Source organism: Caenorhabditis briggsae (assembly GCF_000004555.2).
Source record: "Caenorhabditis briggsae complete genome, chrI, whole genome shotgun sequence".
Classification (NCBI taxonomy): Eukaryota; Metazoa; Nematoda; class Chromadorea; order Rhabditida; family Rhabditidae; genus Caenorhabditis; species Caenorhabditis briggsae.
In genome coordinates this window covers 2,430,965-2,458,361 of record NC_013489.2, presented here as the reverse complement: position 1 = coordinate 2,458,361, position 27,397 = coordinate 2,430,965, and the positions used below count along the sequence as shown (strand labels likewise).

General features: G+C 37.7%; 5 protein-coding genes across 5 annotated transcripts in view; 2 read left to right on the top strand and 3 right to left on the bottom strand.

Moving 5' to 3' along the window:
- Nucleotides 1-1,822: 1,822 nt before the first annotated feature.
- CBG22120 lies at nt 1,823-7,997 on the bottom strand (the record flags this gene model as incomplete). The annotated part of the gene is made up of 11 exons (XM_045241711.1): nt 1,823-1,952; nt 2,436-2,674; nt 3,435-3,987; nt 4,745-4,913; nt 5,069-5,237; nt 5,438-5,641; nt 6,738-6,862; nt 7,067-7,159; nt 7,515-7,667; nt 7,718-7,798; nt 7,898-7,997. The coding sequence occupies 11 exons, from the start codon at nt 7,995-7,997 to the stop codon at nt 1,823-1,825; spliced, it is 2,016 nt and encodes a 671-aa protein (XP_045097485.1).
- A 3,852-nt stretch (nt 7,998-11,849) lies between these two features.
- CBG22119 lies at nt 11,850-14,566 on the top strand (the record flags this gene model as incomplete). The annotated part of the gene is made up of 6 exons (XM_045241706.1): nt 11,850-11,917; nt 12,920-13,031; nt 13,182-13,388; nt 13,539-13,853; nt 14,286-14,359; nt 14,407-14,566. 6 exons carry the CDS (start codon nt 11,850-11,852, stop codon nt 14,564-14,566), a joined length of 936 nt encoding a protein of 311 aa, XP_045097484.1.
- A 2,420-nt stretch (nt 14,567-16,986) lies between these two features.
- On the top strand, nt 16,987-23,092 carry CBG22118 (the record flags this gene model as incomplete). Its single annotated transcript, XM_045241699.1, has 7 exons — nt 16,987-17,302; nt 17,476-17,780; nt 17,811-17,932; nt 18,717-20,332; nt 21,181-22,056; nt 22,824-22,888; nt 22,952-23,092. 7 exons carry the CDS (start codon nt 16,987-16,989, stop codon nt 23,090-23,092), a joined length of 3,441 nt encoding a protein of 1,146 aa, XP_045097483.1.
- Nucleotides 23,093-24,284: 1,192 nt separating this feature from the next.
- On the bottom strand, nt 24,285-25,783 carry CBG25183 (the record flags this gene model as incomplete). Its single annotated transcript, XM_045241696.1, has 3 exons — nt 24,285-24,430; nt 25,060-25,179; nt 25,771-25,783. The coding sequence occupies 3 exons, from the start codon at nt 25,781-25,783 to the stop codon at nt 24,285-24,287; spliced, it is 279 nt and encodes a 92-aa protein (XP_045100495.1).
- Nucleotides 25,784-26,969: 1,186 nt separating this feature from the next.
- Cbr-taf-4.1 overlaps nt 26,970-27,397 on the bottom strand; it is a gene marked incomplete at both ends in the record, with an annotated part of 3,760 nt that continues 3,332 nt past the window's right edge. Inside the window, one exon of the mRNA XM_045241690.1 lies at nt 26,970-27,027. Coding sequence (XP_045097482.1) covers nt 26,970-27,027 — 58 coding nt within the window. The remainder of the gene's footprint in view (nt 27,028-27,397) is intronic.

Genomic DNA, 27,397 nt, shown 5'->3' with positions numbered 1-27,397 from the left:
GCCAGCTACACCGAAATTTCAAAATGTTTTTTTTTCATGCTAATTCCAGCCCTTCTCACTTTTCATTGCTTTAAAATCCTTAACTATTTTTCCAGCATTCAAAATGTGATTAATTTCTTTATATGCATTCCTTATATTAGTCGAAAACCGCATCAAATTTAGTCCCAGCCCGAAAGTCGATATTCGGTGTTTGCGTACTTTTGGCGCTACAGTATTGTCTATTCAAAATAATCGCGCGAGTGAACGAGCACGGTGTTTTTTTCCGGGACGTTTTTAAAAGTAATTTTGAATTCGCGCATTTTTTGATGGAATGCAGGCGTAGCGACTCGGCCGTTCAGTTTAATGCATGCGCGTCGATACTCAGCGCGCTCAACTACGGTATTCGCGTTAGAGAACATTTACTTTACGTCCTGAAAAAAACACCGTGAACGAGTAAAAAAACCTGCATCTCTACAGATTTGAGGATTCTCTACACGTTTTTTTACTCGTTCATTCGCGCGATTATTTTGAATGGACAATAGCCAGAAAATAACCGAAGAACTTCAAAATAACGATAGAAACTTCTAGTTTTTTGCTTTTTACTTCAAAATTTCGAAAAAATCAAAGTCTGCAAATTGCGATTTTGCAAGTGTCCGTGCTTGCGTACTTTCAAAACTACAGTAGCCCGAATAAACTTTTAAAAGTGTTCAAAATCAATTTTCCACATATTCAGCTCGTTTTTCGTGATTTTTTATTGTCCAATTCGAATTTCCCGCTATTTTTCCATACTATACCCAAGATTTCAGCCTTCTAGCTCTTTTTCGGTGTTTGCGTACTTTTGAAGCTACAGTAATCCTGTGGAGGGTGTAAACTGCAAAACTAGCAGAAATGAATAAAAAATTTGAATTTCCCGCTATCGATTTGGTCTAGATCCCAACTTTCAGCTCAAAATTCGATACTCGGTGTTTGCGTATTTTCAAACCTACAGTAGCCCAAAAACAACGAAAAATTCCATATTTAGTTTTTCACATATTTATCATGCGAAATTTTGAACAAATCAAAGTCTGCAAATCGCTGTTTTGCTAGTGTCCGTGTTTGCGTACTTTCAAAACTACAGTAGTCCGAAAAACTTTTTTTAAAAATTCAAATCAATTTATTTATATTTAGCTCGATTTTCGAGATTTTTCATTGTTAAATTCAAATTTCCCGCTATTTTTTCACCCTGAATACAAATGTTCAGCCTTCTAGCTCTCATTCGGTGTTTGCGTACTTTCGGAGGTACAGTAACCCGAAAATCTTTAAATTAACGCTAGAAACTTCTAGTTTTCTCCTTAAATTGTCTCTTGTCAAACTTCTGAAAATACTGGTTCAAATATAAAACGATTTATGTATATTTTAATTTTTAAATGTTTGGCCAAATGTTTTCATATCTGTGTAGTTAGGAATTAGAATTGGAATTAGAGCGCGTTTGCATTATCAAAAATAGTTGGGCGAGAGAGAAAAAATCACAGAAAAAAGCTCGATGTAGAAAAGAAAGAGAAGACAGAAAATGGATAGAAAAAAGAGAAGCGAGAGAGAAAGATATGATAAAAAAGAGTGTTAGAAGCGAGAGACGCAGAGAAAACGAGGAAATTCAAAAATTTTCTAATTAATAATAAAAAACTGTGTTGTAACAACAATACTACCAAGGGGGTCATTTTTTGAATTTTTCTTCAAAAAGTGGACCAAAAAGCAACAAAAACAATGTCTATTAGAGGCGAAAATGAGCGAAAAATGTGAGTAAAAAAGAGAGGCAAGTTGTCTAAAAAAGGAGATTTTCTTTCCGAGAAAATTAGAGAAAATATTAAATTCTGGCCAAATTTTGGTCTATTTTATCGATTAGTTCTGCTGAGCAATCGTCCGTCGTCTCCGGTGCCACGTCATCATCCATATAGTAGTGTACGATGCCGTTCTCGTCTTCCACGGCGCGCATGCTGAAAAATGGAAGAGTTTGCTACTGGTGGCCTAGGAATTCAATGAGCTAGGCCATGAGTTTACTACTGGTGGCCTAAGAATCCAAAAAAAACTAGGCCATCTTGTACCGGAATAGACTAGTGACCTAAAAACCGGAATTTTGATATTCTAGGCCACTAGACTCAAGATGGTGGATGTGGCCTAGGAATCCGAAAAACTAGGCCATGAGTTTACTACTGGTGGCCTAGGAATCCGAAAAAACTAGGCCATCTAGTACTGGAATGGACTAGCGATCTAGAAAACTGGAATTCGGGATTCTAGGCCACTAGACTCAAGATGATGGATGTGGCCTAGAGATCCAAAACTCAGCCACCCACATTTTCAGGACTTTTCTGACTTTTTTGTCAATTTTGGAAGGTTTTCACGTCTTTTCAAGCGATTCCTTGGCCGTAGCCTAGAAATCCGGAAAACTCGGCCACCTAGATTTTCAGCACTTTTCTCACCTCGTCTTCGCCTTCGTCCCGTCCTTCGACACCACACTCAGCACCTCCACAATATTCTCCTTTTCAGAAGACGTCGACGGTGGCGTCGGGCCTTCAGATCCGAACGATGGGAGGGTCGAACTTTTGCACGGTGGTCCCGACATGAATTGATCACACGTGGATTTCAGAACGGACATTTTTTGCCAGGCGAAACATTGGTCACACATGATATTCGTCACTTGTGATGCTGGTTTGAATTCCTGCAAAAAATAAAACTGAAAAATTGGCTGAAACTGGACAAAAATAGGCAAAAAATTACCCAAATGTAGGCTGAAATCATTCTGAAAATTAACTGAAAATTGCTCAAAATTTGACTGAAAATCGGTGAAATAAGCCAAAAAAAAAAACAAGCCAACGGTGTTCTGAAATGCCAAAATTGACCCAATTTGCACTAAAAATAGTCAAAACGCAACGGAGAATAGTGACGATATTGTCTGAAATTTTCAGCTTGAAAAACGCTGAAATAAGCCAAAAACAAGCTTAAAATGATCTGAAAAAATGAGCCAAAGCTAGCACCAATTTAGGTGTGAATTAATAATTTCTAGTCCGAAAATGATCTCAATTTAGACTGAAATTAGCTAAATATGGGCTTAAGTAAGTCGAAAATTTGATCAAAAGTAGGCTAAATTTCAGCTAGGTTCGGTCAAAAATAAGCTAGAAATATCTTGAATTTGGGCTGAAAATGGTTCAAAATTGCCTCAAAATAAGCCAAACCTGGGCTTAAACATTGGCTTAAAACAGGCGTAATTCAGGCTACAATCCGTCAAAAATAACCTAAAAATGGCCTAAATTTGGACTCAAATTCTTCAATTTTTAGGAAATTTTTAGTCTGGTTTGAGCCATTTTGAAGCAATGTTTCAGGCCGATTTCAGCTATTTTCAGCGATTTTGGCCTAATTTTCATGATTTTCAGCCAAATTTTACTCAATTTTCAGAATACTTTTCCATCCAAAAATCTCACCGAATCACATCCAATACACGTGAGCATCAACGAGCTCGCACTGAAACTCCGACTAATCCTCTTCCTGGAATCCGCCTGTGCGGTCCGTTGATTCTGTTGAAACCGCTGTTTGGCACTCTTCATGTACTCATTGATTATCTTATCCATGTACTGATGATGTGTCGGCAGCAATTCTGAAGCCAGCACACACGTGGAATTCATCCTCGCAATACAGTCGTCCGTATCGATTGATTTCTCTTTTGATCTACTTGTCGTCGAGATGCGGAACGTACGAAGCACATGTGTTCGAATCTCATTGATCAGTCTCCATTTCTCATGACGTCCTTGGGCGATTCCAGACGACGCCAGAGTCATTCCTTTCGCTGACGATGAATTCTGAATCTGCTGATTCTGAAGATCGTCTCCATACGTCGATGTGTCGCGTGGAAGTGTCAATGGATTACGGTGGTTTTGATTGTGGGCGTGTCCATTGTTGTTTCCATTCTCTGTCAGCTGAGCGTGTGCACTTCGGACACGGCGCGTGCTTCGGATCGAGCCACGGCGGATGTCGAGTCTGGAAGAATGGTGACTAGAAATTCGGAAAACTCGGTTATCTGAAATCGCATTTTTGAAATATACATTCAAAAAACGTCAGAAAAGCTGACCAAAAATCGATTTTTTGAATATGGAAGAGTTCGTTGTTGATGACCTAGAATTTTGAAAAACTCGGCCAGATGATTTTTTTCAACATAAGGGTCAATTTCGAGGGTCTCTAAACCCAGGCGATCTTCATAATGGCGTAGAAATTCAATAAACTAGGCCATATACACTTTCCTAGCTGAAAAGCTGGAAAAACCAATTCTTTGAAAATGGACGAGTTTTTTATTGGTGGCCTAGGAATCCAAAAACTCGGTCACCTAATTTTTAGGACATCAGAGGTTGATTTTTAAGACGTTTTTAGTAGTTTTCAAGCAAATTCCTGGTCATGGCCTAGAAATATGGAAAACTAGGCCATCAACAAAGAGCTTTTTATATGAGGCCCAGGAAATCGGAAAACTCGGCCATTTAGTACCAGAATGGAGCAAATCCGACTAGTGATCTAGAAAACCAAAATTTGGAATTCTAGCCCACCCGAGACGTGAGAACAAAACTGTCATTTTTTCCGACTTCCTGGTCGCGGCCTAGAAATCCAAAACTCGGCCACCTAATTTTTCAGCGCTATTTCTCAGTAAGGAGTAATTTTCAAGCCAATTTTCGACCATGGCCTAGAAATCCAAAACTCGGCCAGCTAAGTTTTATGACTTTTTCCATTCTAGGGGGTCTCTGCTCACCTTATAATATCCATATACTGGCTGATAAGCGCGAGTTTGTCGATTTGCGACATGTCACTCTGCTGAAAATCATTATTATCCAGCCGCGTCCAATCGAAATTCTCTCCCGGATCAACGGCAAAGTGCACTGGCAGCAGATTCCGATTCACATCGATTATTGGAATTATTTCTGAAAAAAAAACTGTTTTTCTGCGAAAAATCAAAAGTTGGCGTCAAATCTGATGCCAGGTCCGCAATTGCGTACCAAACATCGAATCTGACGACTTAGGATCATTTTGAGGTCGAAAAACCGATTTTGAGCTCATAATAAGTGCCAAAACTCACGTTTATTGTTAGTTTCCGTTCTCATGAGTACAAGTGGTGAAAAGTGGGCGGAGTCATAGCACAGGACGAGCGGAGATCGATGGCATTGAGATGGGCGGCACTCGAGGGGCAGGTAGATGCCACCGAACGCAACTGGTGATAGCTCTTCGCCTTTTGCGTTTCGGAGAATCTGAAATTTTGAATTTTAGGTTCGAAATTCAATTTTTGGGGTGAAATTCGGACCTTTTCGGTTTTATTTCAAGCCGATTTTTAGCCAATTATGGCTGAACTGGAAGTCAAAAATTCCTCCATTATTGGCTGAGTTTTAGGTCATTTTCGGGTAATTTTAAGCCGATTTTAAGCCCAATTTCATCCAAACCCATAACCTACCGTATCCGACACCACAACGATAGGCCGCTTCAGAACATGAGCCAGTGCGAAGACGTGGATCGCCTCGAGACTTTCGTAGATTTGGTCCGTCGAATTCGATCCGTTATCGTCTTGTTTCCGGGGCAACGGCGAGGAGAGACCCAGCACGACGTTCCACTCCAGCTGCCATTCGTTTTCAGACAGCGTTAGAGCCAGGTCGTTGCTCTGGAAAATTACAGGGTAGTTTGGAGGATTTTGAGCCAATTTTCAGCAATTTTCTGCCAATTTTTTTTCAAATTTGAGCTGAATTTGGCTGGAAATGGTGGAAAATAGGCTGAAAAAAACAACAAATTCAGCCATTTTTAAATCAATTTTTCAGCCAATTTTGGGTGATTTCCAGTCATTTCCAGCTCATTTCCTTATGATTATGACGACTTTTAGGCAAATTTTAGGCAAATTTCGGCTGTTTTTTTCCCGATTTTTCTCAGTTTTTGACAATTTTAAGCAATTTTCAGCTTTTCCCACTCATTTTTTCGTCAATTCTGACTATTTGTATATTTTTAGCCGTTTTTCAAGTCAAATTTTGTCGGATTTTGATCATTTTCAGCCAATTTTCGGCCAGCTTTTCATTATTTTCCTCTTCTAACTTTCAATCCTTGTAGCCATTTTCGCCATTTTTCAGTTACTTTTCAGCATTTTCAGCCATTTTCAAGCCAATTTTGGGTGATTTTCAGCCATTTCCAGCTCATTTTCCATTTGATTATCGCGACTTTTAGGCAAATTTCAGCCAAGTTTCAGCCGATTTTTAGCCAATTTTTTCTAACTTTTGACGATTTTAGCAGATTTTTAGACATTTTCCAGCACAATTTCTATTTAATAATGACGATTTTTAGAAATTTCCCAATTCATTTTTTTCTTCAATTTTGACAATTTTTGGTCAACGTTTGCCTTAGCTTGAGCCAATTTTCTTCCAATTTTTCAGCCAATTTTCTTCCAATTTTTCCGATTTTCAGTCAATTTTTTTTCTAATTTTCAGCCAATTTGAAGCCATTTTTAGGCTATTTTCAATCATTTTTCCTCTATTTTTTTTCCTATTTTTGACTATTTTCCGTGGGTTTCCAGTCATTTTTTCGTCAATTCTGACTATTTTTAGTATATTTTGAGCCATTTTCAAGTCAACGGCCATTTTTCTCTAATTTTGTGGATTTTCAGCCATTTTCAGCCACTTTTTATTGAAATTTCATCGAATTCGTTGTCAAAACCACTTCAATTTTAACGATTTTCAGCCATTTCCAATGATTTTTTTTCTAATTTTTTGTACCTGATTCAAATGGTGCTCCACCCATTTCCAACGCCTCCGAATTGCTTCTCGTCTGGCTCCGTTCGTTAGCAGCTCGTAGAGTGTCTCTCGAAGTGACAATTGACGATCATGAACGCCCCACATTCCTGAAAAATTCGATTTTTCAGTCATTTTTAGCCTATTTAAGGCCTTTCTGAGCCTATTTTGAACCGATTTTAGTCTATTTTCAGCCAATTTTTCGTACTTTTAGACTATTTTTAACCTATTTTCAGCCATTTTTAGCCTATTTTCAGCTATTTTTTGAGATTTCTAAGCCTTTTTTCAGCAATTTAGATTTGACAATTGCTCACCCAATGAAGCGGCATGCAACAGACAATTTCCATCCCCCGTCGTCGATAATGGGTACAGTTTTTGGCCGAATTGGTGCCACCAGTTGAGATGTCCTGAAATTTCAGATTTTTCGGTTTTTGATGACCTAGAAATCCGAAAAACCTCGGCCATCTATTTTTATAGCTGTTTAGGGGAATTCTAGACTAATAATGGCCTAGGAATCTTTGAAAAGACTCGGCCGCAAATGTTTTTTTTGAATGTTTCGGGTCATTTTTGAGTGGCGGCCTAGAAAACTAAGTGGTGGCCTAGAAATCCAAAAAACTCGGCCACATATCATTTTTGTGGAAAAATCGCCGTTTTGGTCATTTTTAGGCTATTTTAAGCGGTTTTTGAGCGTTTTTAAACTTATTTACGCTGTGTTAGGCCATTTTCGACCGATTTCAACTCAAAAAATATTCAAAAACTCACTCGAGGCTTCCAACCGTTTCTGTGTCTGCGTCTCGATTAGATCCTTCTCTAGAAACGTGCGAAACTCGTTGGGAAATCCGCCGAAATCCGGCAGATAGAATGCGAGACCATGAACGCGGAGACGGCTCGACAGACGCTCCAAATCGACGTCTTCTGAAATTTTGGTTTGGCGGGACGTTCAAATTTTTCAGAGGATTTTGTACCTTTCGATGTGCCTGGGACTAGCGTTTTGTCCTCTTGTTTTGAGACTCGGCGAGACGAAATTTGAATGTCCCAGTCGTTTTCTGGAAAGTCATATTTTTCAGAAATTGTTTTTGACTTCAAAATCACTACAATTCAACATTTCTAGATCAAAATTTCATGATTTTCTCGATTTTCCGCACCTTTCAACAGCTTCAGAGCGTCTTCATCGGATATATTGACCATTGTGCACAACTCTTTCACTTTGAGCTTCTCGCTCTCGGTCAACCCGTCCGGATACATTTCGACGATGATTTTTAAGCTAATTTTTTTTCAGAAATCGGCCATTTAGTAGTGTTATTACGAGTAGAGAGAGAGTTTGAAGGCGGTGGGACCTGGAAATTTTTTTTTTTTTGAAAAAATTGAAAATCGATGAGAAAACACATAATTTTCGGCAGAAAACGAACACTTAATGATGGAAAAACGGCGCAAAAAACAAGTATCCAACCCGTCAACAATGAGTCATCAGAAAGACATGATAGCGGGGTAAAATTGGGGGAGGAACTGGTTTTTGGGGCTAAAATAATGTTTAAAAAATTTATTTTGTTGTAAAAATCAAGAAAAAGCGAGAAAAAACGAATAAAATCGGCTGGAAAATGTTAATTTTTCCAGAAACAAAAATTTAAAAACAGCTAATTTGAAATCGTGGCGATGCCCAAGAAATAAATTTTAGGTCTGCGCCTTTAAATTACGGTAAGCATTTTATTATTTTTTGCTTCATTTTCAAGGAAAAATATCGTTTTTATGGAATAAAAATCTTAAAATTAGAAGGAATTATTTATTTTAAACTGAAAAAATGTTTAAAATTGTAAAATCGTAGAAAAAATCCAAGTTTGTATGCGAAAAAATAGTCTTCGAAACTCTAATAAAAAATATCTACAGTAGTTTAAAGGCGCATGCTCAAATATTGTATTTTTGGTTTCGCCACGAATAGTTTTCAAGACAATTTCTAACAGAATAAAAACAATTTTCAACACTGAAAAAGAAGAATTTCATGGAAATTTGATATCTCTTTTTTATTATAAAATCTAATGGAATCGGAGAATCAAAGTGACGAGACAAAAAAACCGGTTTTTTCGGAGGTCTGTTCCCGAGAAAAAGGGGAAGATAGAGAGATAGAAAAGAAAGAGATAGAGTATTTTATTTTAAAATGAAATATTTACGAAAAAAATGTGCAAATAATAGAGAATAGAGGAGTAGAAACAGAAAACACACCACCACCACAGCCACCGCAGAATTCCAAGCAGAGAGAGGGCTTTTCCAAGTGAGAGGGTGGTTAGAGAAGACAGAGAAAAAGCCTTCTCTGCGGTTGATGAAACATAAGGGGGCGGTTTCTGGGAGCGGGAAGAGAGGACACAGAAGCAGTTGGCATTGATCCAAGAAAAACGAGAGAGTGGTGTTTTGTGAAGAGACTGCTAGAGATAACGAGAGACGAAGCTGCGGCGGAGAGAGCGAGAGAAAAGGGAGAACAGGGGAGACGCAGACAGTTCGAAATGCGTGGCGTTCCGGCGCGACGCTGAATGTAGGTCGGGGAGAGGGGACATCCGGACGTACAGACAAACGGAAGATAAAAAGAAAAGACGCGCGAAATTTGAAAAAAAAATGAATTCTCGTTGAAAATTGAAGGAAATTCTAAATAGAACAGCGAAAAAAAAAAACAAACAGGCTTCGAAAAGCGAGAAGACTACGGTAGCTTAAAGGCGCATGCCGCAAAATCGTTCGTTTGATCTCGCAAAACCTAGTGTTTCTTTTTAGAAAAAATCTTTCCTGCTGATTTTCTTCATCTTTTCTTACCAATTCTTGATTTTTTTAAAAATTATTAGTTTATTAGCTACAAAATCACAGAAAAAAATAAGTTACAATAATAAACATTATTGGTGTGGGTCAGGAGGGGTTCGTGAAGGTTCGCGGTGGCCAGCCGCTGGTTCAGTTGACAACTTTTTGATATCTCTCACAGGAAATGAGATAAATTAACTCAAAGTTGTAAGTTAGTGGAAAGGGGGTGGGTCGTTCTATTAGAGTGTTTGAGATTCGCAGGTAGCAACTCTGCTTTTTTTTTAATTTAAAAAGTCCTGAAAAGATAAAAATAGTTTATTTCGCACATAAAACTTCGAAAAAGTCGGAATAAAATTATTCATCTCCATCGGCAATTGGGGCATCAAGATCGCTGTCAACTTGTAGAGAATACAGAGCCATTATGTAGACATACATTAGAGAAATCAGACGATAAGTGGCGTATTTTCGAAAACGACCAAACATAATTTTAAAGTGATTAGGTCGGAAATGGGAATATTTGAATGAATGTGGTTATGTTAAATGGGACAATGTGGAAATGGAAATTGTGAGAATTGGTGATAAGAGATCAAAAGAGACCGAGAAAAATATTTTTATGAGCCTTTAAAATAAGGGAGAGAATAGTTTCAGAACAGGTCATTTGACAGTTGACCTTTATTCAAGTTACGATAGTTTTGCATTAGAGCGCATTTTCTTCACAAAATCGAACTTGAACAAATATAGGCATGATTATGGTCATTTTGAAGCGCTAACCACGGTAAAACGAAACATCTAAATTTCACATGTTTTAGACAACAACTGAGAAAGTTATGGAGTCTTTTGCATTGGAGCGCCTTTTCTTCAAAAAATTAAGTTTGCTCAAAAGTAGACGTGATTAGGCTCATTTTGAAGCGCTAATCAAGGCAAAATTATGCAGATAGTTTTCACATGTTTTGAACAACTTCTAAGGAAGTTACGACAGTTTTGCATTGGAGCGCATTTTCTTCAGATAATCAATAATTTCCAAACGTAGGCGTAATTAGGCTTATTTTGAAGCACTAATCAAGCGAAGGCGATTGGTTTATTTTGCATGCGTTTTGATCAACTCCTAAGAAAGTTATGACAGTTTTGCATTAGAGCGCACTTTCTTCAAAAAATCGAGCTCGGCCAAATATAGGCATGATTAGTCTCATTTTGAAGCGCTTATCAAGGAAAAATTATTTATAAAGTTATCACATGTTTTGGACAACTTCTAAGGAAGTTATGGAGGATTTTGCATTAGAGCGCATTTTCTTCACAAAATCGAGCTCGGGCAAATAGGCATGATTAGGCTCATTTTGAAGTGCTGGTCAAGAAAAACGATTCATCCAGATTTAACATTTTATGAACAACTTCTAAGAATGTTATGACAGTTTTGCATTAGAGCGCATTTTCTTCAAAAACCGAATTTGACCAAACATAAGGGTGATTGGGCTCGTTTTGAAGCTCTAATCAAAAGAAATGTATTAATGAATTTTTTACTCAGTTTGGACTAAAAAGAATGAAGTTATGATAATTTTGCATTAGAGCGCACTTTCTTAAAAAAACCGAATTAGACCAAACATAAGAGTGATTAGGCTCGTTTTGAAGCTCGAATCAAAAGAAGTTTATTAATGAATTTTTGACTTAGTTTGAACTAAAAAGAACGAAGTTTTAACAGTTTTGCATTAGAGCGCATTTTCTTCGAAAAATTAGTTTTGCTCAGAAATAGGCGTGTTTAGGCTCATTTTAAAGCTTTCATCATTTCCAATCCAAACACGCCAAGTTCCTGCTATGAGCATGGAGCCAAGCAGTTGACATTTTGTATTTCAAACTTTTTTAAATGAGTAAGATGACGTTGCTTTAGTTCCGGAGTCATTAGTTGTTGGGTGTGTCTTATTTTATCAGTGAAAGTTTTTTCATAGAAAAAATGTATATAAACATGGGGAGAGAGGAAAAAAATGGTCAAAATTCGAATTGTGAAAAATTATGAAATTTTGAGAAATATTTAAATTTTTTTTGTTGATGTCTGGAAATTCCTAGATTTCTGAATACCCAGATTCTTCAAAATTTCTAAAATTCCAGTTTTTAGATATTCTATTTTCATTTAAGTTTCTCATTGTTGAGTTCTTCTTCATTGCGAAATGTTACATGTTGATTTTTCTAACTTCTCTGCGTCTCTTATCTCTCCTTTGAACATATTTTTCGATAACAAAACCCCATAACTGTCATATGTATTTTGCAATTTCAAAATGTTCCATTTTTTTCAAATTTCAATAAAAAAAATTTCAGTCTTAAAAATCAATGACTTGGCCAATTCTGACAGTCCGTTTGAAGCAGAAAGTGGTGGATTTATTGGATTATGAGTCGAGGTAAGCAAGTGTGCTCCATTGAGAACTTTTTTGGCAGTAGAGTGAACTCAGACTAATCACGCCTAGTTTTGATCAAGCGTAAGTACTATGAAAATGCGCTCTAATGCAAAAGACTCCATAACTTTATAAGAAGTACTCCAAAAATTTGAAAAATAGACCGATCGCTTTTTCTCAATCAGAGATTTAAAATGAGCCTAATCACGCCTACGTTTGCTTAACCTTTATTTTTTGAAGAAATTGCGCTCTAATGCAAAATTGTCATAATTTGCTTCTTTTTAGTTCAAACGAAGTGAATGATCTACCAATTTACTTTTCTTGACTAGTGCTTTAAAAAGAGCCTAATCACGCTTATGTTTGGTAGAATTCGATTTTTTGAAGAAAGTGCGCTCTAATGCAAAACTGTCATAACTTTCTTAAGAGTTGTTCAAAACTCATGAAAAAAATCGTTTTGTGATGATCTACGCTTCAAAATGACACTGATCACGCCTATGTTTGAAAAAACTTGATTTTTTGAAGAAAGTACGCTCCAGTGCAAAAAGACTCCATAATTTTCTTAGACGTAGTCCAAACATTTGAAAATTAAATCAATAGCTTTCTGCTAATTAGAGGTTCAAAATGAGCCTAATCACGCCTATGTTTGACAAAACTAGATTTTTTAAAGAAAGTACGCTCTAATGCAAAACTCTCATACCTTGCTTCTTTTTAGTCCAAACTAAGTGAAAAATTTAATAATCGATTTCTCTTGATTAGAGCTTCAAAACGAGCCTAATCATGTTCATAGTTGGCCCATCTCGGGTTTTTTGAAGAAAGTGCGCTCCAATGCAAAACTGTCATAACTTGCTTCATTTTAGTCCAAACAAAGTAAAATATCTACCAATCGATTTCTCTTGATTAGAGCTTCTAAATGAGCCTAATCATGCTTATTTTTGATTGTGGAATTCAAACAATTGTCAACGGAGCGCGTTTTAAAATATTCGAAAAATGCGAAAAAAAATTTTCCAGGTGCAACCTTCGAATCAGTTCAAAAGACGACCGAGATGTTGTGGATTCCACGAAATTTGTCCCAGAAAAATTCAAAATTACAGAAACTCCAAGTGATTTGTCTGAAGGGAAGGTTAGCGTTTTTTAGTATCGGAAATTGCGTCAAGGGAAGCTTGGCGCGTTTCGTGTGCTGTCTAAAAAACCGCACTTTTCAAGGTTTTCAGGGCCCTTTAAGGAACATTGATATCAAAAATCGAAAAAAACTATTTCTGAAAATTTTCAGTCAATAATCCGTTTGGAAATCGATTCATTTACAATTTGGTTGACTGGAAAAGATGATTTAACAAAAATCGATCGAGGATTCAATAGAGAAGTCGATGAAACTTTGAGTGAAATTAAACAAGAAAATCGAGTCGAAGTTTTCCAAAAATTATTGCTCAGATTTTCAAATAAGGGACTAATCAAGGCGGATACTGTGGAAATGGAGGGGGTAAGTGTACTGTACTTGATGTAGTTTGACACTCTGAAAATTCGAAATCAAAAATAATGGAAGGAGATATGGGCATATATGGTAATTTGTAAAAAAATAAAAATTAAATTTTTTTGAAATTTTTGTAAAATTCAAGTTTCCGTTTTTCAGATCAGATTTATGCCACCAGAAGACCTCAATTTCAAATGTTCCTCTCTGAAAATTGTAGCCGTTACAACTGATTATTCTGTCGAGTGGCTGAAAAGAATGGCGCCAAAATTGGAAAAATTCGAGAATCTGGATGTCGCGTGTTGGGGAGATGATACAGAACTAATGACGATTCACAGTCTTCTAGAAGTCTCGAAATCGCTGAAATTGGAGCACGAAAGTGGGATTACGGATGAGCAGTTGCAGGAAATCGAGGCAACAAATTTGAAGTTGTTCTCGGAAAGGATTACGGTAGATGGAGTGAGAAAGAGATTGGAGGTAAAAAGACAAGGAAATTATAGAAGATTCTAAATTTTCAGAAGTTCGGATATTCGGATATTCGGAAATTCTGAATTTCTGAATTTCTGAATTTCTGAATTTCTGAATCTCCGAATTTCTGAATGTCCGAATTCCTGCATTTCTGAATTTCTGAATTTCTGAGTTTTCGAAGTTCTGAACTTCTGAATTTCTGAGTTTTCGAAGTTCTGAACTTCTGAATTTCTGAATTTCCGAGTTTTCGAAGTTCTGAATTTCTGAATCTCTGAATTTCTGAATTTCTGAATTTCTGAATGTCCGAATTTCTGAATTTCTGAATTTCTGAATTTCTGAATCTATAGTTTTCCCAAATTTCCATATTTTCAGTACTTCCTAACCCATGGAAAAGCCACCGACAGTCTGGAAATCGCATTTTCGGTTCCTGAGAACTTTCAGCCAATTTCATTTTTTCCAAACAATCTGAGAATGAAAAAAATCACACTACGAGCTGAAGACGAGAATGGTTATTTGTGAGTTTTTCATAATTCTCAATGGAGCGAATTTTCTTTTTTTTCAGCGGAAAAATTCTCGGAGGATTCGAGAACATTCATGGAATTCGAGAGCCATGGAAAATCGAATTATTGTCGTTTGGAGGGAGAATGAGAATTTATTGTAAAATTTGGAAAAAATCCGAGAGACCATGTATTTTGTATCCGTTTTATTTTGGAAGAGAATAAATGATTTTTTTTTTGGGTTTTCTTTATTTTTTTTTTTTGATTTTTTTTGCGTACGCAGCATTTCATTTTACGACAAACGAGGCATTTAGTGAACAGTTTGTCGTAAAATACAATGCTGCGTATGCAAACACGTTGACGCGCAAATGCACGAAAACGGTCGATTGCCGGTCGCCGGCGTCGGTGGTCGGTCGGTCGGCTAAATTTCCCGACCGAATGGAAGCCTTATTTCAAAGAATCGGAATTTCTAGAACTTTTATAATTTTCAGATTTTTGGGGTTTCCAAAATTTCGAAAAATTTTGAAAATTTCACATTTTTCAAATTTTCGTAAAATTTCCGAATTTTCAGATTTTCTGAAATTATCAATTTTCGTAATTTTGAAATTAGCAAAATTTTCAAATTTTGTGGAATTTTCGAAATTTTTGGGTTTTTCAGAATTTTTAGATATTCAAACATTTCAGAGTTTCGAAAAACTTCGAAAATTTCAGATTTTTTAAATTTTCGAATTTTTAGCATTCTTGTAATTTCACAGAATTTCAGATTTTTAGAACTCAGAATTTTAGAATTTCTGAATTTTTTTTTTGATTTTTTGAATTTTCTGGAATTCTGAATTTTTGAATTTCTGAATTTCTGAATTTTTGAATTTTCTGAAATTCTGAGTTTCAGAATTTTAAAATTTTTCTGTATTTCTGAATTTTTTGATTTACTGAATTTCAGAATTTTTTGATTTACTGAATTTCCAAATTTCTGAATTTCAGAATTTCAAAATCTATGGAATTTTTAAAATTTTAAGATTTTTGGGATTTCCAGAATTTCGAAAAATTTTGAATTTTCAAAAAATCTAAACTTTCGGGTTTTCTGAGTTCATGAGTTCCTGAATTTCCGAATTTCTGAACTTTTGAATTTCTGAATTTCTGAGTTTTTGAAATTTTCAGATTTTTTCGATTTTTGGAATTTCAGAAATTCAAAACTTTTGAATTTTCAAGTTTTTGAGTTTCGAAATTCTGAACTTTGAATTTCCGGACTTCTGAATTTCTAGAATTTTTTCAGGGTTTTTTTCGAATTCTCGAAAAAATACCATTCTATCACTTTTGTTCTTCCCATTTCCCCCCAAACAAATGTCTACAGTATCCCTTTCTCTGCGTCTCTCTATCTCTCTCTCTATTTTTTAACTTTGATGTCAGCTACAGTAGTGACACATTCATTGCCTTCAAGAAACTTCTGTGTTGTTTCTTTCTCTTCTCTTTCTCTAACACTCTCCACAACTTTCCCACTCTCTCCGCTCCACAACAACAACGGCACGCTCGTTTCTCTAACCACTCTCTCTCTCTCTCTCTCTTTTGCTGGAGAACACTCCCTCTGTCATGTAGCTGACCTCTGTCTTTCAAAATGTTCTTGCTAAGCCTAAATACGCTCCACCGAACACCAGAACACCTTCTCCCTCATGCCTAAATTATTCCTGCTGTATCCACTGAGTCGCTGCGCAGCGAAATGTGTTGTTTTTTGGCGCGAAAGACTCACTTTTCTATCTTGCTGTGTCCAATAGGTCGCTGCCCAGCGAAAATTGTTTGTTTTGTTGTTTTTTTGGCATACGCCTTTAAACAAACCCTCCCAGATTTTAGTGGTTCTCCGGGTTTCTGTACCTCATAACATTCTTCAAAATCGGAATTCTTTGAAAATTCAAAAAGGAGTTCATAACATTGTTCAAGAGCTACAAGATAATATAAAATCTATATATTTTGCAATACCCTGGTTCTTGCTCATGCGTCTTTAAAAACTCCTCCTCCATTCCTTTAAAAGTATTCATTTTATAACTTTTTTTAAAATCGGATTTTTTTGATAATTCAAATTGGAGAACATCGAATCCTTTTAAAAATCTAAATATTTCTAGACTTTTTGTATCTTTATTTCTTTTATAAGCTCCGCCCCCTAAGTGATCATAAAACGAACAGCCGGCACCAGTGGAAATCAATTAACTTCAAATGTCTAAAAAAGTATCTAGAACTTGCTCGATTTGTCTGAAAATTTCTGACGACATTAAACAAAAATAGAACTTCAATTTAGTAGTTGACAACTTTTTTGGGCAAACGCGCCGTAACGAGATATGCCACGTGGAAGCGCACCTTCGCGGCAACATGGAGAGGGCTTGGAAAAGCAGACGTATCTCGTTAGGGCGCGATTGCACAGAAAAGGTGTCAACTACAAAAACAAAGCTCTAGATTTTTTTTAGTGTACTCTCAAATTTTCAAACAAATCCAACTAGTTCTAGATACTTTTTTGTAGACTCAAATTTGACTATTTTCCGCTGAAAATTTTTAACCTCGATTTTTTGTTTGTCCTGTATCTCAGCTCTCTATGTTCCTAAAGAGTTGACTCCTTCACCAAATATTCTACTCTTTCAGATATCCAATAAAAACTCAAAATGGATGATGATGTGTCCCTTGCAATAGACAAGGAAATTGACAGAATGGTTGAGCAAGGAATTATCCAACATCGCACCGTTGAACGGGCGATGCGTCTTGTTCATCGACGAGAGTTCGTGCCAGGACATCAACGCCGACAAATTCTTCAACATCCGTTTGGAGTTCATCATCGCGGCGGAAGAGTTCTAATACACCTGTCACATATAGATATCTACTGCAAAGTTGCCGAATATCTGAGAATCGAGAAAGGAATGAAGGTGCTCAATGTCGGAAGTGGAACTGGATTCTTCAGTACGGTTCTTGGAGTTCTTCTTGGTGAGTTCAAGCCTTGCTAGCCGGTACATCATCGAATTACCAAAATTTCAAAAAATTTCGATGTTTGGTAACGGAAATACAGAATCAACGCAATGTCTTAACTTCAAAGGCATCATGTTTTATAGATGAGCTAGAAACTTCAAACTTGCATACAGTATACAACTATTCTTCAGGGGACCAAGGGACAAATCATGGTCTCGAAGTCCACCCCACACTGATAGAGTTTGCTGAAAAACGGGTGCATAAATGGGTGCAAAAAACGTCTTCTACTGCTGTGGGATTCAGTCGACCCGTATTCAAACCGGGAGATTTCAATGATCCGGAACTATATAGAAAACACTTAGAAATGTACGACCGAATCTACATTTCATTTGTCAACCACGACCTGGATTGTCTCCGTCGAGCATTGTGTATGCTGAAGATCAACGGCATCTTGATTGCACCGATGAATGGATGGGTGAGAGTTTTTGGCAAGTGCGCCCTATTGAACCAAGTTTTTTGTTTTCAGTTGTGCCGATATACACGCACTACTGCGACGAATGCGAATTGCGAGTTTCTGGAGAGAATGAGCTTTGCGAGCGGTTTTTTGATGCCCGATGGGAAGCGTCCACCGACACCGCAGTTTGATAGGTAAGAGATTTCACAAGCTAGAGTTAGGGGACTTGTTTTGTCTAAAGCCTGTAAGCTTGTAGGATGAGCGCTCTAGTACAGTGCTGCCCAACGCTTCAGCTTTGAGCCTATATATCTCGGTTTCTGTGAAAGATACAAAAAAGTGGTCAACTAACAAAATGTTTATCATAATATAAGAAATGTTTAATCAGTTAACAAATTTTCAATATCTCTCATACAAACCGAGATATACAAACGCAAAGTTAAAAGCAACCGCTTTTCCTCGAAGCCCACACACATCGTTAACTTTGAGCTACATTATTTCAATTTCTTTAGAAGATATCAAAAAGTTGTCAACTAACAAACTACTTCTCATAATATCAACAATATTTTATCAGTTCACCACTTTTTGATATCTTTCACAGGAACCGAGATATGCAGGCTCAAAGTTGACGGTTTAGATGACACATGTGTTTACGGTGAGGGCATTGCTTGTTTTCTAGGTCAGCCGGATCTCTGAAGTTCAACGGCATTTTAAAAGAAATTTACTGTAGCATTTGAAAAGACCAATTTTTGAAGTACTGTATCACAGCCACCCATTAGTAGGACCTGACGCCTAAACTTTAAAGACTCGTATCTCAGTCACCTGTGAACCGAGAAAATTTAAATTTTCAAAAATTATGAAATTATGTATAAAATACAAGCATGCTAATTTCCCTAGGCACGTCATCAATAAGAATTGGATTATAGAAGTTAACCCAACGCACCCCATCAAACATCACTCCTAAAAACGTAAATTTTTCAGAATCGCCCCACTCTCCATCCTATGTCGCCAAGCACTTCGCACAAAGGTCCGATCGGAAATCTACAGTCATCTTGTCATGACCCGAATCAACGCCTCTCTCCTAGTCCCGATCGGTGGTGTACCTGATAAATCTGACGATGAAGACGAAGGGCGACCACTTCCAACGCTGGACGCTGTGATGAACGAATACCTGCATCGAGACGAGGGACCATCAACATCGGGACCACCTCCACAAGTGATTCCGCCAGCGCCCACCCCTACGAGAAGAATTCGAGAGCTGACTACGACAATGAATAGTGAGAATTCTGATGCGGAGCTTCAACATCAAGTATGGGCGGAGCTTCTGACAAATCGAGATCGAGCAGTACGGATTCGAGCAGCTAATGCTCTCGGAGCACTTCATGGAGCACATCTCCCCGATGCACTTCGAGAAGCCATTGAGGGTGTGGAGAGCGACGAAAATAGGGATCAGAGATGCGTTCGATATATCGAACAAGGAAGATGGAGACACAATTTGGGCGCAGGTGTTGCTAGAGAGAACAGGAGCCAGTGCCTTGCCAACGCTTTGATTATATCTGAAGCCATACGAGAGAGTAAAGAACTCTTTCCCAAGAGACTTGTCGAGTATGGATACTTTCATATGAATCGATTCAATAAACTGAGATTGGAAGCCACGGATTCTAGGAAACAAGTCGAATTTGCTGAACCACCTGATGATCCGATAGACGTGAGAATCGGAGAGATGTGGGATCGACTGATTGCCAATGGAAAATCAATTGACCTGAATAGTCCTTGGCAGTTTGGATTTATTACACAACTGAAATTCGATCAAACTTCGCTGGGAAGTCTTGCAAGGATGATTGAGGAATTTTTCGTCATTGCCAGAAACTTCCAGAACCTTATGGGCCTAGAAGAGGCACCCGCGCCAGAGCTGACGGTCACTGAGCTATCATCTAGAGTCATTGAGCAATTCTCGCAGATTTGCCAATTATGGGAGATGTATCTGAAGCTGTTGGTGATTGAGCCTCAGCCACGTGGAAGGTTTGGAGTTCAGCAGCGGGATGATTTGAGAGGTCGAGTACATCGAATCCGGATAGAACTCTTCGAGAGGTGCCCCGCAGCGAGACCTGTAACAATCCAGGAGGTTCCGGTTCGTGAACTAGAGATACAACAACAAATGGAACGAGATAATCAAGCCATGAACGAAGTAAGGGAAATGATTGAGGAACTTTTTCGTCCGGATAATGGATATCCGAGCCGAAGAATGTCAGAACCATCGGGATCCGAACCAAATGGATCTGCTACCGGGTCGTTTGAACATTACCTATTAGAACCAACAGTACCCAGTTCTAATGTTTTTAACGCCGCGAACTCAACCAATGGAACACAAGGAAGTTCCGCTTCTCAGAGATCGGAAGACTTCGTCAATGAATCTAGACCTCCAGAATCTAGCGGATCTAGCTCATCAATAGAAGAATCTGGTGAAGATGAAAATCTCTTTGAACCATTTCAATTCATGGTACCTATTGGAATCAGGCCAACTCAAGAAAATGTGGATGAAGTGAGACGGCGAGTGAGAGAAGCACGAGAAGCGATACAACGCCAGCTGAATCAAGGTGTGTCATTTTTAAGACCTTACAAAAGGCTTTACAAAAGACAATAGACATTTTTGGATTGACTTGGAAATTCCAGAAAATACTAAACAGAATATGAGCTTCGTTCTTTTAGTTGACAACTTTATCCTAAAATCTTGTCCTAGAGAGATATACCACGTGGAACGACACCCACCTAGTGGGGACGAGTGCTAGAGTCTAGTCAGTAGCTGGGCTTTCAGATGGCATATCTCTCTGGTATAGAATTTTACAAAGAAGTTGCCAATTACAAAAATAAAGCACAAAAAGAGAGTGCCCCCTGACTTTCAACTTTGAGCCCATTTATCTCGGTTCCTGATAAAGATGTAAAAATTTGTCAACAGATAAATTGTTTATCATGATAGCAGCAACAATTTATTAGTTGACACATTTTTGATATCTTTATCAGGAACCTAGATAATTGAGCTCAAAGTTGAAAGTCAGGGGGCACTTCTATTACAGGTTTTACGGTATCTCGAAAACGCGGAAAGTCACAAAAAAGTTGAGTTCCATTTGTGTTTGATAAGCCCTAAAATTTCCAGACAAATCGAAAACACACTAAGCCCTTTTGTAGGTTCTTAAAGTTGACAAGTTTAAACGAACAATATTTTTTTTCAAATTTCAGTGGAAATCGGTCTATTTTGATTGTCTGAGAAAAACAGGCGTATCTCGTTAGGGCGCGTTTGCACAAAAAAGTTGTCAACTACAAAAATGGAGCTTTACTCTTGTTTAGTATACTCTTAAAATTTGGGAAAGATCGGAAGAATACTAGACACTTTTGTAGGCGTTTAAAGTTGACTTAAAATAACGCTAAAACCTTCAAACTTTTTCAGAAACTAGCGAAGACGAAACGAGCTCACCGTCAGAAACGGAATCTGAGGAATCTGACGATGACGATAGGCTAGACATTTTCAATCCAATGGAAATGGCTTTTCCAGAAGGTCCAACGCCTCCACGCATTCCGGCGAATGAAAGATCCAGAGGACGACCAGAAGGAAGCTTCCCACCACAAGCTCCACTCGAAACACAAGATCTAGAGGAAGTCCTCGGACCACACGACCCAAGAAGAATATATTTCATCCAGTTGGATCAGAACCGTTACCACCCACTGGCCGAAGCCATCACAGAACAGCATGAGTATCTGAGAGCGTTGAGATCACATAATGCGGATCCTGAGGATTTGGAGAGACGTCGACAAGCGTATATCACCTGGAGAAGAGCGCAAAGACAGAATGGAAGGACGGTGAGACGTCTGATGAATTACAGGTTTTTGAATCAAGACGAGCGTTTGATTCTTCAAGAGATGGATCGATTGATCCCTAATCTCCAAGAGACAGATGAGAGAATCAGAATGTGGCAAGACACTTTCGAACCACAACTGGTGAATCGGAGGAGGAATCGAATTGGAAGAGATATCGCGGAGATGGATGCGAATCAGCTGAACCGTCGTGTGGACTTTGAAGCGATCCAACGATCACCACCAGATCCGCTCGTTTTGATGGATATCGATTTTAAGCCACCTTTGAGAGTTCCACGTGTTTCTGGCGATTTGAGTGACGATGAAATGGATCAGGAGAAGCAGGAGTTGGAGCATCGGTTCTTGGCGTATGAAGCGGTTAGACGTTTGGAGGATCAGAGGTCGGAATCGGAAACGGTATCAGAATCGGAGGATTCGGACTCGAGTGGCCCAAGAGGATCGAGATTTTTTGGTGAGTGCTTGTGTTCTCAATGGAGAGCACTTGCTGACAAAACAAGACAATATTAGTACCATTCAAACCGTCTTAACTTACAGATTCTCACTATCTAATTGTCATTAAAAACGAAGCAAAACTAGCCAAGTTATTAGGGATTTTTTGAAAATTGTCCATAGAGCACACTTGCTGAAATTTTTCCAAAACAAGACATTATTTGTTTCGTTTAAACCAGCTTGACTCACAATTCTAATCATTTGATTTTCATTTTAAACGGAATAAAACTATCCTAGATACAAGCAATTTTGTAAAATTTCTCAACAGAGCGCACTTGCTGAAAGTTTTTTAAAACAAGCCATGATTAATATCATTCGAACAGGCTTAGTTTTTATTGAAAACGAAGCAATACTTGCCGAGTTACGAGTGATCTTGTAAATTTTAGCAATGGAGCGCACTTGCTAAAATCTCATATAACTCTCCTAGTTTTCCTGTAGTTCTCATAAAATTTCGATTTTTTGCATCAGCGCGCCAAGGCACTCCAAATGAGTATAAACAAGCCTAGTTTCCGGAACTTTTGACAAGTGCGCTCTATTGAGAATTTTCCCAAATACGTATATAACTCGGTCAGTTTTTGTCCAATTTTTGAAAAAATTAAATTTTTCGAATCAGCTCGTGAAGGCCTTTTGAATAAGCATAATCATGTCTGTTACGAGAACATTTTAGCAAGTGCGATCTACTGCGAATCCAAAAAGAGAAGCTGAATTCTCAATAAAGCGTACTTCCAGGTCCACGCATTCGATCGTCAACAAATAGGAGACAAGAACGTCGCCGTAAGTCGGCTGAGCAAAAGGTGAGCATGATGGCCTAGAAAAAGCTAGGTCATGAGTTTGAAATTTTAATATGTTTGTTTCAGAAGCGAGAGCGACATCTTCGCGAACGAAATTCCACCCTACTCGTTGCTCATAATAGTTACAGTAACCGGATTCGAAATCTACCAATTCCAGAATGTGTTCGACGATTTTTGGCAGATTTGACAGAGAAAATAGATTTTTGAATAATTTTTAATGTTTAATTTTCTTTTCCTAGCTTTCTAATTTCGGAATTTTTCCAAAAAATCCCGACCTAATTCTTTTGATTATCATAATTTTTGGTTAAAACTTCGCTGTAAATAAGTACGGATTTTTGAATTTTTTAAAAATTTAAAAATTAGAATTTTTAAAACAGATAAATTTTGAGAACAATAACAATTAAAGGAGCATGGGAGGACTAGTTTGGCAGGCGATATTGAAGAAATTTCAGGTGGAGCGGGCATCCTCCAACTCATTCATAGTAACATGGATGACGTTTTCCAGATGGTTCAACTTCCAATGTCCCATTGCTCATTCTATCCAGAAGCTCTGTTTTTGACATTTTCCAAACCCCAAAATCGAAAGAATGGGGTGTTATTGATACAGCCGCAACGACACCATCTGTGTCTCGAATGATGTAGATAATTGACTGGTGAATTGTTCAGAAATATACCAATGCAAGGATTTTCTGATAATTTTAAAAAAGTGTATTGGATCGTGGGATGTCTAAAAACGTATTTAGACTTTTTTCGATTTGTCTGAAAATTTCAGAGGATACAAAACAAAAAGAGAGCTTCATTCTTGTAGTTGACAACTTTTTTGTAAAAGTTCAGCCGAGAGAGATACGCCATGTGGAAATGTGGGTTCTTCTGGGCGCCGCCGCAACTAGTGCAAAGGCGCCCGCTCTACAAATGTGTTTCATAATTTCACAAATTTTTTGAAATTTTGCGACAAAATTCGGCAAAACTAGAGCTCTAATTTTGCAATTGACAATTTTTCTGTAAAGTTTAAAGGTGGGGGGACATGAAAAAAATAATGTTCTCGAAATTTCGTTTAAATATGCCCCTCGAGGAGTTGAACTTGTGAGGGCGATGATTGAGGGTGCGGCGCCGCTACCGACTGAGCCACGCGGGCACAGAGAAAGCGCTCGCCCGATTGCATACATAAAGGCGAGGACGACAGCTGTACGCAGAGTGACATTAAGCGTTGTACACCGCGACGGTAGAATGCATACTCTGGCCCCAAAAATCCTACGAAAAATCTCCTGTCGCCCCACCTTTAAGGCTTTTCTTTGAAAGAAAATTGCCAAAAAAAAGACAAAAAATTCATATACAGTGATATTTAAAGAGTGAAAGATAAAACAATAATGGTATCAAATCGAGAAATAGAGTATAAGTTTTAGTCGGCGGGATTGGAAGGGGTGCGATCGTTAGGAGCTGGAGAGAGTCGAGGGTTTCGGTCGATGCGGTCCGCCTCTTGCGCAATTCTGGCCGCCACCTGAACGTTCTTCTGTAAAACTGTGTCTCGAACCTCGTCCCGTGTACCTGAAAAATTTGAGACTTTAAAGGTGGTGTGCGGTGAAAAATTGTATTGCTTTATTTTGTGCAGAAATCCACGTAGATTCCCATAAAAATAAAGAAAAAATTCAAAAAAAAATTCCTTCATTGAGAAAAACGGCATCGAAAAGTCAAAGTGGGAACCGGTGGCCTAGCGGCCAGGTGTGAGTTTTCTAGGCCAACTTCCGGTAAAAGCGCGAAATTCGAATTTTTATTGATTCTCAGTGTTTTCTCAGATTTTTGTCAGGTTTTTTCATACACCTGGGAGGACATTAACAAAAACATTTTGAGATCTTTGAAAAACATCAGAGAAAATACTGAAAATCAAATAAAAATTCGAATTTCGCGCGCATTTACCGGCAGTTGGCCTAGAAAACTCACACCTGGCCGCTAGGCCACCGGTTCCCACATTGACTTTTCGATGCCATTTTTCTCAATGAAGGAATTTTTTTTTGAATTTTTTCTTTATTTTTAGGGGAATCTACATGGATTTCTGCACAAAACAAAGCAATAAATTTTTCACCGCACACCACCTTTAAAACTTTGAAATTAGTGATTCGTTTTTACGGAGACCCAGTTTCAAAAGAGAGCTAAAAATTTTGACGAAAAAATCTTACCAGGTGGCGCGTCGATGACACGTAGCACGTCGGCTAGAATCTCCCAGTAGCAGTGGGTGTCTCTTGCTCCTGATGAGCTCCATGCTCCGGTTGCACTTGATTTGGTGGGTCCATTTGGCGCTGAAAGATAAAGTTGTCAAAAAAACCGAAAAGCTACAAAAAGCAGCACAATTGCAGCATTAAAAATAGGAAAAAACAACACAAAATTCAAAAAAAAATCGAGAAAAAATCAATCGGAAAAATGCCAAAAAAAGGAAAATTTTGATCTACCTTTCGATCCGAAATAGTATGATCTTGGTCTATTTTCATTTCAAACGATTGCAAGTTTGAATTTTGATGTCGCACTAATTTTTTAAATGTTTTTGTTGATTGACAGTGAAAGTGCGCACTGAGAGACAGTCAAATCTTCTGAAATTTCAGGAAGTTTCAAATTCTGGGAAACTGGAATCCTCTGAACTGCTTTTGTAGTTTCGAAACTTTTTTCCGTACCATTTTATCTGAAAACCTGTAAACGGACCAACAATTCGGTTCATAATTGTTTTTTTCAGCTTCAATATCTTTGACGAACCAGCTTATATATAACTTTTACTTGAATTATTCCTGCCGGCACATTTGGGGGAGTGACTTCATTTTTTTTTCCGTGGAGCACACTTGCTGGCATTCTTTCCAAAACTAGCCAGGATTAGTATCGTTCGAACCGTCTCGACTTACGGATTCTAATCATCTGATTTTCATTGAGAACAGAGTAAAACCAACAGAGTTAGCAGCGATTTAGCTGAATTTCTCAATAGAGCGCACTTGCTGAAATTCTTCCAAACACGCCATGATTATTATCATCTGAACCGTCTCAATTCAAAGATTCTAACGAACTATTTTTCGTTTGAAACGGAACAAAACCAATCGAGTTACAACCGATTCTTTGGATTTTCTCCATGGAGCGCACTTGCTGAAATTCTTTCCAAAACTAGCCATGATTAATATCGTTCGAACTGGCTAGATTCATGGATTCTAACCATCTATCCGCCATTGGAATCGGAGCGAAAATAACAGAGATACAAGCGATTTAGCGGAATTTCTCAACAGAGCGCACTTGCTGAAATTCTTCCAAAACAAACCATGATTAGTATCATCTGAACCGTCTCGACTTACGGATTCTAATCATCTGATTTTCATTGAGATCGGAGCACCTCTAGCCAAGTTACAAGCGATTTTGTAGATTTTCTCACTAGAGCGCACTTGAAAATTCTTTCAAAACAAGCCATGATTAGTATCATCTGAACCGTCTCACTTCAAAAATTCTGACTATCTATTTTTCATTTGAAACGGAGCAGCACTAGTCGAGTTACAAGCGTTTTTTTGAAAAATGATCAATAGAGAGCGCTTGCTAAAATCCATAAGAGCAAGCCCAGTTTTTCTTCGATTTTTAGAATTAGCTCGTCGAGGCCCTTCAAATGAACATAATCATGCCTAGATTTGAAAACGTTTTGGCAAGTGCGCTCTATTGAGAGCTTTTACGAAACCACTCAAAACTTGGTCAGTTTTGATCCACCTTTTATAAAATAGCCCTAATTTTCTGAATCTTTTTTTTCAATTTTTTTCCGATCTAATTATTAATAATCATTTGTGTTGCTAAAATCAAATTTTCGCGGTGAATACAAAGAATTTTAAAATAGGGATTTTTTTTTGAATTTTGTAAATCAGAACTTTTAAAACAGATAAATTTTGAGAACATTAAAAATTAAAGGGACGGGGGACTAGTTTGGCAGGCGATATGAAAGTTTTAGGTAATTCAAAAAAAAAGAAAAATTAACATAATAAATTAGCTTTTCAAAAATGCTTTGAGGTAGAAAAAAAGAGGACAGAAATAGATTTTTGTGGTTTTAAAAAGTGAAATTTTCAGGGAAAATTTATTAGATTGTCGGGTCGATCGTTGGTCCACCGTAGGAGAGCTTCTCGCGGATGAATGTTCTGAAAATTGAAAATTCAGGGGAAAAAACGATTTTACTGGTTAATTATTATTGAAATTAGCCAAAAATAGGGGAGATTTTCATATTCTAAACTGTCGATTTCAATATCAAAAATTGGGATTTTAATGTTAAAGGTGGTGTGCGGTGAAAAATTTTATTGCTTTATTTTGTGCAGAAATCCATGTAGATTCCCCTAAAAATAAAGAAAAAATTCAAAAAAAAATTCCTTCATAGAGAAAAACGGCATTGAAAAGTCAAAGTGGGAACCGGTGGCCTAGCGGCCAGGTGTGAGTTTTCTAGGCCAACTGCCGGTAAAAGCGCGCGAAATTCGAATTTTTATTGATTCTCAGTGTTTTCTCAGATTTTGTCAG